The sequence below is a fragment of the Cebus imitator genome, unplaced genomic scaffold, assembly GCF_001604975.1.
Source record: "Cebus imitator isolate Cc_AM_T3 unplaced genomic scaffold, Cebus_imitator-1.0 Scaffold381, whole genome shotgun sequence".
NCBI lineage: Eukaryota > Metazoa > Chordata > Mammalia > Primates > Cebidae > Cebus > Cebus imitator.
Genome location: NW_016107696.1, coordinates 62,938 through 77,184, shown reverse-complemented (window position 1 = coordinate 77,184; position 14,247 = coordinate 62,938). Strand labels below are relative to the sequence as shown.

General features: G+C 35.0%; 1 protein-coding gene across 1 annotated transcript in view; it reads left to right on the top strand.

Annotated features, from left to right (window-relative positions):
- Window positions 1–14,247, top strand: part of CADPS2 (calcium dependent secretion activator 2) — a 355,227-nt gene that overhangs the window by 283,770 nt on the left and 57,210 nt on the right. The window contains exon 7 of the mRNA XM_017507634.2: window positions 4,491–4,602. Within this exon, the coding sequence (XP_017363123.1) occupies window positions 4,491–4,602 (112 nt within the window). The remainder of the gene's footprint in view (window positions 1–4,490; window positions 4,603–14,247) is intronic.

The following is a 14,247-nucleotide window of genomic DNA, read 5'->3' as shown; positions in this document are numbered from 1 at the left end:
TTTTTTGTGGGGTGGGGTGGGGATCAGGGGAAGCTTGTGTTTTTAATTTATTCATTCTAGAATTTACGATTTTCTTACCATCCATATTTTTTTTAACATTAATTTCCCAAAGAAGAAATTATCACATTGGTGCCAATTTATGCTTGTATCCCGGAATGTTGGGATTTATAGTTTCTTTATAGATAAATTATATAGAGAAACTATAAATCTCAACATTCTGGGATACAAGCATAAATATTTATATATAACTATGCACCCCCTTAAAATTGTACATTTTTGTTGAATGTTGGTAAAAACTTTGTTTTCTCACTTGCTACGGTCAGGATCTGCCCGTCTCCTTGTGCCTCACCTTTTCCTTTGCCTGAGAACCCATTATTTAAGCCTTCTTCATTTCACAGGAATTGGTCATTAGCATTTCCTCCCCTTAACTCAGCAGTCCTAGACCTTATAAGTAGAACTTCTGGCCATAAATAAATACAATAATGTACCCATAATGGAGAGTACTTTTTTCTTTGTGAGTACTCATGGAAAAGTTACACACACACAAAAAAAAATATGGAAATTAAAGTCCTTTTCAATTATTTTACATGAACAGCATTATGCAGGCTATGTTATCTAATGTGATGTAATAAGAATATAACTTAATAAGAAAAAGGAAAAGATATATAGGAAGAGGAATTCTAAATCACACCTGTAAACAGCTGAATGACAGTAAAAGAAACACATTATAAATTTATGGGGTGCTGTAAAGTGGTTAAAGCAAATTTATAGTCATAAATGCTTGCCCAGAATGGAAGAAAGGCTTAAACTTAATGACCATGCATTCATCTTAAAATTTTAAACAGCAGGATTAAAACAGGTAAATTAGAATAATGTAGCAAAGAGCAAAATGTAGTAAAATTGAAAACAATCATGAAGTAAAGAGGGTCTTCAAAGTCAAATGACAATTGTTTGAAAAGAATAATAGAAGTGGTGAACCTCTGTTAAGTTTCAAAATGGAAAAGAAGAAAACATTAAGAATGAAGAAAGACATAACAGATGCTATAAGTATTCAAAGATTGAAAATTTACAACTTGTATAAATACTTTTGAAAATCTTAGATGAAATAAATAACATAAAACTAAGTGCTTACCAAAATTCACTTAAGGAGAGAGAGAGAAACTGAGTAGTTCTACAACTACAACCAATAAAGTAATTGCTTCATTAGCAAGTATCTTCTATACAGAAACATCAGGTTCAAACAGTTTAATAGTTGAGTTTTAAGAACAAATAATTGTCATTTTTTTGACAAACTCTTTCAAAGAATAAAAGTATAGCACTTTTCAACTTAATAAAATCAAACATGAAAAATCCAAGAAAGTAAATTTACAGGCTAGTCTCAATAATGAACATTTATATAAAAGGCTAAACAAAATATAACTTACTGATGCTTGTATTAGTTTTTTTGTTTAAAAAAAGTTTATCTCAGGAAAGGAAGACAACTTCATGTTTGTTTTTTATTTTATATGTGTATATATACACATATATACATATGTATGTGATAATGTGATATATATGATACGAATGTATGTTATATAAGTGATATTGTGATGTATATGAAGTATGTTAGGATGTAATGTATATGATACGAAGAGATATTATGTATGTATATACACACAGTATCTCCGTCATATATGTGTGTATACATACAATATCTCTGTCATATATATTTGTGATATATATTTTTATTTATGTATATATTTATTTTATGCATATAATACATATATACACACACATATATATTTATCCTAATATGTATGTATCTAATAAAGATGAGAATTTCTTTTACCTATAAAAGACTATCTACCAAAAACCTAGAGCAATGATAACACTTAGAGATAAAATACTGAAAATATTCCCTTTAAGAAGAAATTCAAGGGAGTGATAAATATAAAATTCAGGATGCTAGCTATGTCAGAGTAGTGAGGGGTGGAGAGGAGATGAAGAGGAGACCAGGGGAATACAAGGGCTTTCCTAACGTTGTAGTGCATTCCCCATCTTAACCTGAATGGCAGAAATGTTGATTTTCACTGTATTGTTATTCTTTAACTGAATCTCATTTTATGGACACTTTAAAAATGTATCGTTCTATAAAAATCTTCTAATGCAGCTGAGCGTGATGGCTCATGCCTGTAATCCCAGCACTTTGGGAGGCCGAAACGATCACAAGGCGAATCACGAGGTCAGGAGATGGAGACCATCCTAGCCAACATGGTGAAGCCCCATCTCTACTAAAATTACAAAAATATTATCTGTGTGTGGTGGCGCATGCCTGTAATCCCAGCTACTTGGGAGGCTGAGACAGGAGATTAGCTTGAACCCAGGAGCTGGAGGTTGCAGTGAGCTGAGATAGAGTCACTGCACTCCAGCCTTGTGACAGAGCCAGACTCTGTCTAAAAATATGTGTGTATGTATGTATGTATGAATGAATGAATGGATGGATAGATAAATAGAAGGATAGCTGATAGATGGAGAGATAGATATAGATATATAAATGCAAAAATGAGAAATGTGCTGTAGTGATATATATTGTAGAATAGTTTTTGAATATACTTGTCTGTGAAGGATCAAAGGTGAAAGGTAGTTTTCTGGAAGTTCATGGAACCATGAGTGAGCAGGGTTTTTTTCACCATATTCATTGTTACTTGTCTTATTTTATCCAGCAAAGTGGAATTGGAATGCATTTCAGAAGGACCAGGTTAAAAGAACAAAGCTCACTTCTCTCTTTGGGTAATCATATATTGCTGAAGGTTGGGAAACACAGATGAACATTTAGTGTAATTACTTCCAAAGGATTTTGAAATTAGAGGAGAAAATGTATTAGTTTAATACATAGAAGTTTTATCGGAAGAATTTTAAAAATCAGCAAATTCTGTGGAAAACTATTAGACTATTTCCATATGACTATCAAAAATCTTTTACTTCAGTTATAAGAAAATGTCTCCCAAGGTTATTAGTCTCCTAAATTTAACTATGTGACACTAAATTAAAAGAAGAGTACATCCTGAGAGTTAGCTCCCAGGCTGTTAACCAGATTGCCTGACTACGTGTATTCAAGACTTAAGACTCCACACACTAAATTGAGAATTTTTCTTTATCCCTTAATTTGGTTCTGAATCTATTTTTGTTTTTATTTCTATTTTACTTTTGCTTTATGTAAACCATCTTAATTATATGAAATGGCAAAAAGACTCTTTACTAACCCCATTCTGGAAGCCTAAAATAGAAATTAAGCTGCTTTTCTTCTCTAATTGAACCTTCCCTTCCCTCTGGCATATCATGTTTCAAAAAAACAGACTGCATCTAGATGCTAGTTTCTTTAGTCATTGAAATGGTCCCTGCTTTACTGTACACATTTATTATAAATGGTGTGATAGGAGAGGAAGATATAATCACAATTATTTGTTCAATTGTATTAATACATGCTTTACTGAGTTTTCTGTATGTTGTAAGCTCTCTGAATGAGGTTTATAAAATAAAATATAGACAGCTCCATGAAAATGGTTAATTGTTTTGTTTTTTTTCAAGACAGCATAAGAAAATTGATACTTATTTGTTGATTTATTTTTAACATAAGTCTGTATGTTAAATCTCATTTTTTTCCCCTCTTCTCTGGTATTTTGCTCAACGGCATTTTCTTCATGCTGTGCTGGGTCTCATTGTATCTCATCTCTCAGAGTTGTGAAAAATATTGATAAGATTGTTTAATATCAGGTGTGCGCCAGTTAAGTTTGTAAATAAGCTGGAATGAACTGGTCTACAGTAAAGACAAGATGCTATTAATTAAAAGATAAGCCAATAAAACCTGTTATTTTGTTGTGATGATTTTAAAAGCCAGATGTCGACAAACTTATTCCCTTCCTAAGAGAAGGTAGTGGGAAATTAATTACAAAACATTCAGATTCTTATGATGCATATTTCTTTCTTTTTGGCAGGGGCTTTAAAAGTCATATAAAGTAATAGATCTGAAATAATTATGCTTACTTTAAAAAATATATAATGTTTAATAAAGACCTCCCAAAAAGAGATGCGATAAGTCTTTAGTATATAAAAATCATTTTCTGAGAAACTATCTCTTATGTAAACAAATCCTTAGCAATTTTTCCCAGCTGCCCGTAAAAATGGTGCTATAATTTGCATTTGAATTAACAAAGTAATAGATTTCAGTAGCTACAACTACATTGCTTTACCTTAACCTAAATTCTCATAACATACTATGTTTTGTAGTCCAACATGCTAATTTTTTGAACAGCTGAGTAACTATTACAAGCTGTAGAGCGTATTATTCTTTTCCTTGACTGTGCTATCTGCTAGAACAAAAGCAAAGATAAAAAGCTCATTGAGCAACAAAGATTCTGTATTGTTTAATTTGCCTTCTATGGAGATACATCTCCTTGGGGGGAAAAAATTAATGCTGCATTTTAAGGAACATTTTTGTTACTTCATTACAGATGGGGGACTCAAGGAGATTTTACCACCACCCATCCTCGGCCTGTGGTCAAAGTGAAACTCTTCACAGAAAGCACTGGAGTTCTGGCCCTAGAAGATAAAGAACTGGGAAGGGTGAGTTGTGGTCAGCCCTGTGTGTCCACGGTAGAACAGTTTTAACTTCTTTGAATTCATGATTAAGGTAGTCCGGTATGCAATATGTGAACTTAATGTTCATAAATTATGTAAAATCATTTATCATTTCCCAGAAGCCCAACTTACACTTCTAATTTATTAAATCTAATTGTCTGTAACACAGAAAGTATTGTGATAGGCTTTGGGCGTGTAAGGGGTACATACAAGTTCCCTGTTGCCAACTCAGCCATTCTCACACATGTGCTTCACTGGCCATTAAATTTGAATGGTACTGGCCAACTTCTTTTTGGTGAAAGGTAATTCTCATGTAACGTATTTCTGTTCCTGGGTTCAAAGGATCATCATTGTATTTGAAGTCATCTGTTCTTCACATTTCCAATTGTATATTGATATCTCAAATCACATATTTTTGAAACAGAATTTATGACTTGTATCTCATGAAGTCTTCCATAGAGGCAGTTGTTAAATAATTCTGTGACCTAGACATCTCCCTTATTTATCTTTTTCTCATCCCAGCACCCAATCCATTTGCAACTTTTATAAGCTTTTTCTGTATTTATTCTGAATCCATCCATATATTAATACCACCACTACCCTAATCCAAGGCGCCATCATTTCACATAAGTAGTCTGTTTGGTATTATCCCATTGATCACTTTGTCCTCTCTGATTTGACCTTCACACCTCAGTCACTATGATCTATTTAAAATTCAAAATAAATCACAACATTCTATCCTTAAAATATTCCAATGTCTTCCAGTTTATTTGGAATAAAAATCAGACTGCTCATTATAGTGTAGCAGACCCGACAGGAGTTCTCAGGTGTGGTCTTGCACCAACAGCATCAGCAGCACCTGGAAAATTGTTAGATATGCAAATTCTCAGGCCCCATTCTTGATCTGCTGAGTCAGAAACCAGGTGCAGGGCTACTGTCTGTTTTAATAAGCCCTCCTACTGATTTTATGATACACCAAAGTTGGATAATCCCTAATCTACATGAACTGACTTCTGTCTCCAAATTCATTTTCTGTTAAAACCTCCTTGCTTACTGTCATTCTTTCCTTACATCATGCTTGCTTTCTTTTCCTTAAACATCTTAGACTCATACCTGCTTTCGACTTTAGGTCTTTACATGTGTTTTAATCTGAACATGTGCTCACACACAATTGGAAGAAATTAGCATTCATCTCTGGATGCTGGAGCTATTAATAATGTCTTACACACACAGACACACACAGACACACACACACACGCAGACACACACACACTCTTTCTCTCTCTTTCTCTCTCTCTTTTATAATTAGAAAAAATAACTTTTAAGTTAAAAGAAAAAGCTTTACATGATCTGACATCTGTAGCTTAAAATTTTATGAATAGCGTATCTGGGGTGCTTGGATTTTAACATGAAGTTTTTTAAAATTAAAAATTTTTGTAGCATTTAAATTTGAAAATGAACAACAGAGCACTAAAATAGGTTGATACCACAGCAAGATACTACTGTACACCTACTAAAATGGTGAAAATACAGAAAAACTGACGATAACATGCTTGTGGGAAAGTAGAACAGAAACTCTTACTCGTTGCTGGTGGCGATGCAAAATTGTACAGCCACTTTGGAAGACAACTTGCCAGTTTTTTGTGTAAAGTTAAACATAGACTTACTACACAATCCAAAAATTGTACTCCTAGGTGTTTACCAAAGGGTTTATGAAGTTTGTGTCTACACAAAAATCTGTGTGTGAATATTTAAACAGCTTTATCCTTAATTGCTAAAACATGGAAGCAGCCAAGATGTTTTTAGTCAGAGAGGAGAGTGAATAAAACCACGGTACATTCATACAATGGAATACTATTCAATGATAGAAACAAGCTATTAAATAATTCATGCAGTGGCATATATGAATGTAAATGCAAATAAAAAAGTCAAACCCAAAAGGTGACATATTTTATTATTCTATTCATTCCAGAAAATTACAAGGCTAGAAAACAGTTGAGAATTTGCCAGGGATTGAGCTGGGGTGGGTTGTTGGCCAGAAAGGGGGTACACAGGACACTTTTAGAGTAAAGGAACTGTTCTGTATGGTACTGTGTGTTATGTGCTATATTAGCCCATTCTCATGCTGTTATGAAGAAATACCTAAGACTAGGTAGTTTATAAAGAAAAGACGTTTAATTGACTCAGTTCTGCGTGGCTAGCTAGGGTAGCCTCAGGACACACAGTCTGGGTAGAAGGCACCTCTTAACATAGTGGCAGGAGAGAAAATAATTGCAAACAGGGGAAATGCCAGACGTTTATAAAACCATCAGCTCAGGCCAGGCACGGTGGCTCACACCTGTAATCCTAGCATTTTGGGAGGCCAAGGCGGGTGGATCACCTGAGGTCAGGAGTTCAAGACCAACCTGGCCAACATGATGAAACCCTGTCTCTACTAAAAATACAAAAAATTAACCAGGCATGGTGGTGGGCACCTGTAATCCCAGTTATTCGTGAGGCTAAGGCAGGAGAATCACTTGAACCTGGGAGGTGGAGTTTTCAGTGAGCTGAAATCGCACCACTGCACTCTGGCCTGGTCAACAGATCGAGACTCCAACACACACACACACACACACACACACACACACACACACACACGAAATTAGATCTCCTGAGACTCACTATCACAAGAACAGCATCAGGAAAACCACCCCTGTGATACAATTACCTCCACCTGGTCTCTCCCCTGACATGTGGAGATTATGGGAATTACAATTCAAGATGAGATTTGGGTGGGGACACAAAGCCTAACCATATCAGGTGCATAATTGTATGTATTTGCCAAAACCTATAGAACTCTATGTTACAAAGAATGGACATCAATGTATGCAAACTAACATGAACACACACACTCCCCAATGCATACATCAACCAGGAGCATCAAAAAGATGCAAGCATAGAATACAGACTCAGTCAGATGAAATTAGTTGTACTGTACAGATGTGGCATAGCTCCACTGATAGGGGTGATGAAAAAACAAACAGACCTAAGTAACCTAAGAGGAAAAGATATGTTACAGTACCCTCTTGATAACCAAGTGATGAAGATGACCACTACCAGTTATGTCATGTGGATATCCGGTGCTCTCTACTATGATGTTTTGAGAAGGGACATTTTGCCTCTGTGGTATTCTTCCCCCAATCCCCACCATAAACTCAGGCTAATCATGAGTAGAACATCAGACAAATACAGATTTGTGACATTATGCAGGATAAATGGCCAGTACTCTTCAAGACTGTCGAGGGCATAAAAAAGGAAAGTGAGAAACTGTCACAAATCAGAGGAGACTAAGGAGTCAAGACAGCAAAATGCAGTGTGCTGTCCTGGATTGGACCTTGGGACAGAAAGAAGGCATTGATGAAGAAACTTGTGAAATCCAAATAAAATCTGGAGATCAGTTAATAGTAATGTGCCAATGTAAGTTTCCTGGTGTTAACAAAGGTCCCATGGTAATATATGCTGTTCATTCATAGGGAAAGTGGGTTTACAGGAAATCTCTATACTATCTTTGCAGCCTTTCTGTAAGTCTTAAATTATTCTAAAATGTAAAATGTCTATAATGTTTATTATAAACATTTATAATAAAAAGCTTTTAAATATTTTATGAAATGCCTTAGCATATATTGTTTAAGAAATGAACATTTCTGGCCAGACACAGTGGCTCACACCTGTAATCCCAGCACTTTGGGAGACCAAGGTGGGTGAATCACCTGAGGTCAGGAATTCGAGACCAGCCTGGCTAACATGGCAAAAATCATGTCTACTAAAAACACAAAAATTAGCAGGGTGTGGCGACGCACTCCTGTAATCCCAGCTACTCAGGAGTCTGAGGCAGGAGAATCATTTGAACCCAGGAGGCAGAGGTTGCAGTGAACCAAGATTGCACTCTGTACTCCAGCCGGGGTGACAGAATGAAACTCCATCTAAAAAAAAAAAAAGAACATTTCCTTACATCACTTTAATTTCTTACTTACACCTAAGAAATTTAATATCGATTCAGGAATATATACTATGCTGTAAATATTCAGAGTTCTCTAATTATCCCAACATGTCTATAAAAGCTGGTTTTCTCCCCCATCTAGGACGCAATCTAGGATCACATATTGCACTGGGTTGTTGTGGCTCTTTAGTCTCCTTTATTTTAGATGTCCCCACCATCTTTTAAAAAATTTTTTATTATAATGACATTTTTAAGCTTCCAAACTCGTCTTATAAAATGTTATTTATTCTGGATTTGTCTTGTTTTTTTCATGAATGGTTTCAGGTAAACATCTTTGGCAAGAATCTACCTACCTAATGTTTTGTGCTTCCCATTGCATCTTATCAAGTTATAGAATGACAGTTTTCCCCAGTTTGGGGAGTTTTAATTAAGTATGATCACTTGATTAAGGTGATATCTGCCAGTGCTGTCCATCATAAGCATGCCATTTTTTGTTTTGATTCTAATAAGCTGTGGGGTGTTACTGTAAGAGTTTCTCTAACCATCCTTCGCTCAGTGTTTTAGCTAAAGATTCATGGATTTAAAAAAATTTCACGTTATAATCAGTGTCTGTCATTCTTTTTTGATAATCAGATTGTATCAAAGTTGTATATATGCTTTTGTATATGTGTATTTATTTACTATTTTTCTTTTCCTTTTTTTAAAATTTCCCCCACAGCACTAATATGTTTTCTTTTTCTTTTTTATCATGTACTTACTGGGCTTTGCTTTCCAGGACATGAAAGCTTGTACACTCCCTTCCCAAGGCCTGTTATTAGCACTGGTTGTTTTTAAGAATGATGGAATTTAGAAACTAACATTCTACATATGTATTAACACTGCTTAGTTGAAAAATAATACTTTTTTTTTTTTTTTTTTTTTTGGAGACAGGGTCTCGCTCTGTCACCCAGGTTGAAGTAGAATAGCACAGTTGTGGCTATTTAGCCACAATTTAGCCTTTAGCCTCCATCTGCTAGGCTCAAGAGACCCTCTCACCTCAGCCTCCAGAGTATCTGAGGCCATAGGTGTATGCCACCATGCTGGGCCCATTTTTAGATTTTCTTGGTAGAGACAAGGCCTCACTATGTTGCCAAAGATGGTCTCAAACTCCAGAGCTTGAGAAATCCTTCTACCTCAGCCCCCAGATTGCTGGGATTACTGATGAGCCACTATTCCCAGCCCAAGAAATATACATTTTTTAAAATCATGAGTTTACTGCTTCTCCATAAGATCAATATATTTACTCATTTTGCATCATATAATATATGCAAAATAGTTTTACAAATATCACATCAGTGCAACTACCAACAACAAACTTACATAGTAAATGTCAGCATAGTTTTTGCTGTTTGATTTGTCTTTAGAATGTATTCCAGTAAGTGTGTATGTCTGACTACTCTGTTGAAAAGTAACCCAGTGCAACAGAAGATAAAATTTCTTATTCTTACAGTGAAACCCATTTGAAGAAATTGTAGGTTTAATCATTGCAAAGATTTTTCAGAATTAAAAATTATTTAAGCTGAAATATTTTTATACATAGTCATTTTAGAAATACAGTTTATATCATTTTATACAATGTTTGAATCTTCTTAGGGTACTATGTAGCTGCCAGTGTACTTTTATTTGTGAATGAATTGTTGTATAATATATTCCTGGTAACTATTTAGTTTGTTGAATGGTATTCCTGAGCACAAAGTACATTTTGGATATTTTACCAAAATGATTTTTTTAATTTTAGAAGTGTTGCTATGAAAACATTCTTTCTGACAGCTGTTAGAAAAAGAACTGCCTGAAGAAGGGTTTTGGTTTATTTTGTTTTGTTTTGTTTTGTTTTGTTTTTGACGGTTCACTCTGTTGCCCAGGCTGGAGAACATGGCTCACTGCAGCCTCACTTTCCCAGGTTCAAGCTATCCTCCCACCTTAGCCTCCCAAGTTGCTGGGACTACTGGTTTGTGCCACTGTGCCCAGCTGATTTTTTTTTTTTTGTACAGATGGAGCCTCACAATGTTACACAGGCTGATCTCAAACACCTAGACTAAAGTGATTCTCCCACCCCAACCTCCCAGAGTATAGGGATTACAGTCATGAGCCAATGTGCCTGGTCAGAGAAATTTGTAAAAATATTCAGTTTCAAGGTCCAAACATTTCCTTTAGTTGGTTTGGGGAATGACCAGGAGGGAGTATTTTAAATGCTTGCAAGTAGATGCTAATGTGCATACAGAGTTGAGAAACACTGGTACAAATAGTATCGTTAGCACTAACGTACAGACAAGTTCAGCACCTAGTGACTCTTGAATGTAAGAGAAAAAAAAATTATAGCATGTAGGTTTGTAAAATTATAGCTCAAATTTCATAGACATTGGGCAGTTGAAGGTTATATTCTTTGGCAAGTACTTAGCATGCAGATTTTGTTTGTGGGTGGCAGATGCAAATACCTATTTATGGAAATAGAGGTGGCATATGGAGATTTTTCATCCGAATTGGTGGCCAACCCTCCACCAGGTGCTAAGGGAATACCTGGAGGCAGAACAAGGATTTTTCTCAGGAAACAATTATGAGTATGTCCTAGCAGGTACACTGCTGCCCAGTTAAGCATCCCAAAGTATATAGTTTATCATAATGAAGATAATTTTGTCCTGAAAATTTGGAAAAGCAATTTTTGCCTAACATAGCCATGTAAAAATCTAAATAGCAGTCAGGAGGGACATCTATTTCTGGGGAATGTATTTTCCATTGAGTCTTTCAGAGTGAAATATTGGGTAGTATACCCCTGGATCACTCTTTAACTTGATAAAGGATCTTCTTGAGCACAAAACAAATTTCGAGGGTTTGCCAAAATAACTTTTCTTTTTTCATTTTAGAAATGTTGCTGTACAAACATTCCTTCAGACAGAAGGAGCCTGTTGTTCATTCATAGACAGAGTTCATGGCCTTGGTACCACATCTTCAGTATATACAGAAGGAAGCTGCGTCCTCTGCTTCCCTGGGGATGGGAAAGCATGCAAACCAGATAATCTGTTTTCTTTTTTAGTGCATTGGAGCTAGAACATACTGTTTTTCTAATTTGATTAAATAATATTCAAGACAGAAAAAAGGCTAAAAGCCTGCTCACCTCTTAGATACACATTTTAACAGTAGTAACATTCCTGAAATTGTGGTTTTCATTTTATATATTTCATCTATATTTCCTGTGTGTCTATGCAAGATTTCTTAATATAAAGGCATTTATACCTAATGATTCAAAGTGATACAGTCATTATGCTGTTTTATAAATACTATACGGAAACAGAGCATGGTGGTGAATTTTAGATACCTTTTAATATTAATATAAATTAGCAGGGGCTAGGTATAGCGGATCACACCTGTAATCCTAGCACTTTGGGAGGCTGAGGCAGGTGGATCACCTGAGGTCAGGAGTTCAAGACCAACCTGACAAACATGGTGAAACTTCGTCTCTACTAAAAACATAAAAAATTAGCCAGGCGCAGTGCAAGGTGCCTATAATCCCAGCTACTCGGGAGGCTGAGGCAGGAGAATTGCTTGAACCCAGGAGGCAAAGGTTGCAGTGAGCCAAAATCACACCATTGTGCTCCAGCCTGGGCAACAAAAGCGAAACTTTGTCTCAAAAATAAATAATTAACCTGGCAGAAGGGATTGAAAGGATTATCCTTCTGAAATGAACTATTATCTTTCAAGTAGCTTGTTACATTTTAATGTGACAAGTATAAATTTGCCTGTATATTTGTCTTTTTCATCAAGTTATTTTGTTTGCTTTATTAAGCACCATAGACCTGTCTGAGGAGTTAGATATGCATAATTTTTGTTTCTGAAATTTGATAAGTGAGAAGGTATGTAATAGTATGTTCAAACAGCTGCCTTCTTGAGAGGAAAAAAAAATCATTCAGCACATTTATGCCAGAACTTAAAATATAATAAATTATTAAAAAAAGAGAACCAAAGCGTTTTTAAAATAAAGATAATCACAGTTGAAAAAAGAAAGAAATACTATTAGAAACTCTAATTGACTGATCAGTGTAAATTTTCCTTTCTCGCTCCTCTTATTTTTCTGGATATAATCTTTTAATTTTGTCTCATTTATGTTAAAAAAAATTTTAGAAGCCACATTATTTTTTAAAGCCAAATGTAGCCAATACATATAACTGGACAACAGAATTTTTTCTCTAATTACCTAGTTTGTAAGTAGTTATTTTAGAACTAATAATAAATATGCAAAGTAATAGATCAGGAATAGGTTAAAGATGTTTTATTGAACAACGATATTAATTTTTCAGAAATAATTACAAAATTAATAAAAATCACTTTAGGCCTTTCCTTAACTCCAGAAGACAAAATTTATATTGATTTAAAAAGAATGCTAGCATTATACATCTTCATGTGAATCAAAAAAGCATTAGAGAAGCTGATGGCTAAATCATAATTGCAGGTATTTTTCTTCCATGAAAGCAAAATTTAATGTCTAATGTTATTGAAATAGCCAGCACTAACTGACTGATGCCTTACCTAGTGAATTAATATCATTTGCTGCAAGACAGAATGGAAATTCTGTTGCAAACCGTGTATGCCTAATTCAACTCTTCATATATAGGAGACTCTTATATTTGTTGTGCAGCTTTTCTGAAACTTAAACTCACAGAAAAGTTATTCTTCCTCCTTAAAGCCTTTCAGATAGCAATTTCTTATGATACTTTATAGTCCTATCTCAGTCACCACACCAGTGACGAAGCAGAACCACAGACAGGGAAAGGTCCAGGGCTAAGTCACGTAAGGTGCAAATTCTTTCTAATTAGGTCTGGCTTATTAATCACATGATTTGAAGATTACAGGTTTCTACCTGTCATTCAGTGCCTGACTTTGAAGGAAAGGAGACTTGATAACATACACAGTTGTTGCTTGGTGCGTCTACCTTGGTCATTTTCTGAGAAGTTGGTCTCGGTCTTCACTGTAGAGGCAGAGGAAAGTATTTTGTTCCTTCTCATCACTTGTAGGGGCTGATCATGTTATGCACAGCATCCTCCGTGGTGTCCTATGTGGGTAATAATACTATTTCCACAGAATAAGAGAGGTCTTCCTCTGTCTCGGATAGGACAAATATTAGACATACACACTGTACTAATGCCCTCTAATAGGTATATATTGTTATTTCGTTATGGTTTTAATTGGCACTTGCCAAAAACATATACTAATGATGTTTAGCATCTTTTTGGCATCTGCAGCTTTTCTTTTATGAAAAATCTGTTCACATATTTTCCCTAGTTTTTAATTGGGTTACTTGTTTTCTGATTTTTGAATTTGGAAAGATCATATTTTATGAATTATATGTTCTTTATCAGAGCATGATATAAATAACTTTTCTCGCAGTCTGTGGCTTGTCTTGTTATTCTCTTAATTATATTTCAAAGAACAGAAGTTTTTAATTTTGATCAAGTCCAATTTATGATTTATTTTTCTTTTTTGGCTCATGTTCTCGGTGCCATATCTAAGAAATCTTCACCAAGCCTAAGGTTAGAATTCTCATATGTTTTCTTCTAGAAGTGGTGTAGTTTCATATTTTTACATTTAGTCTTTGATTTATTTTTAGTTCATTTTCATAT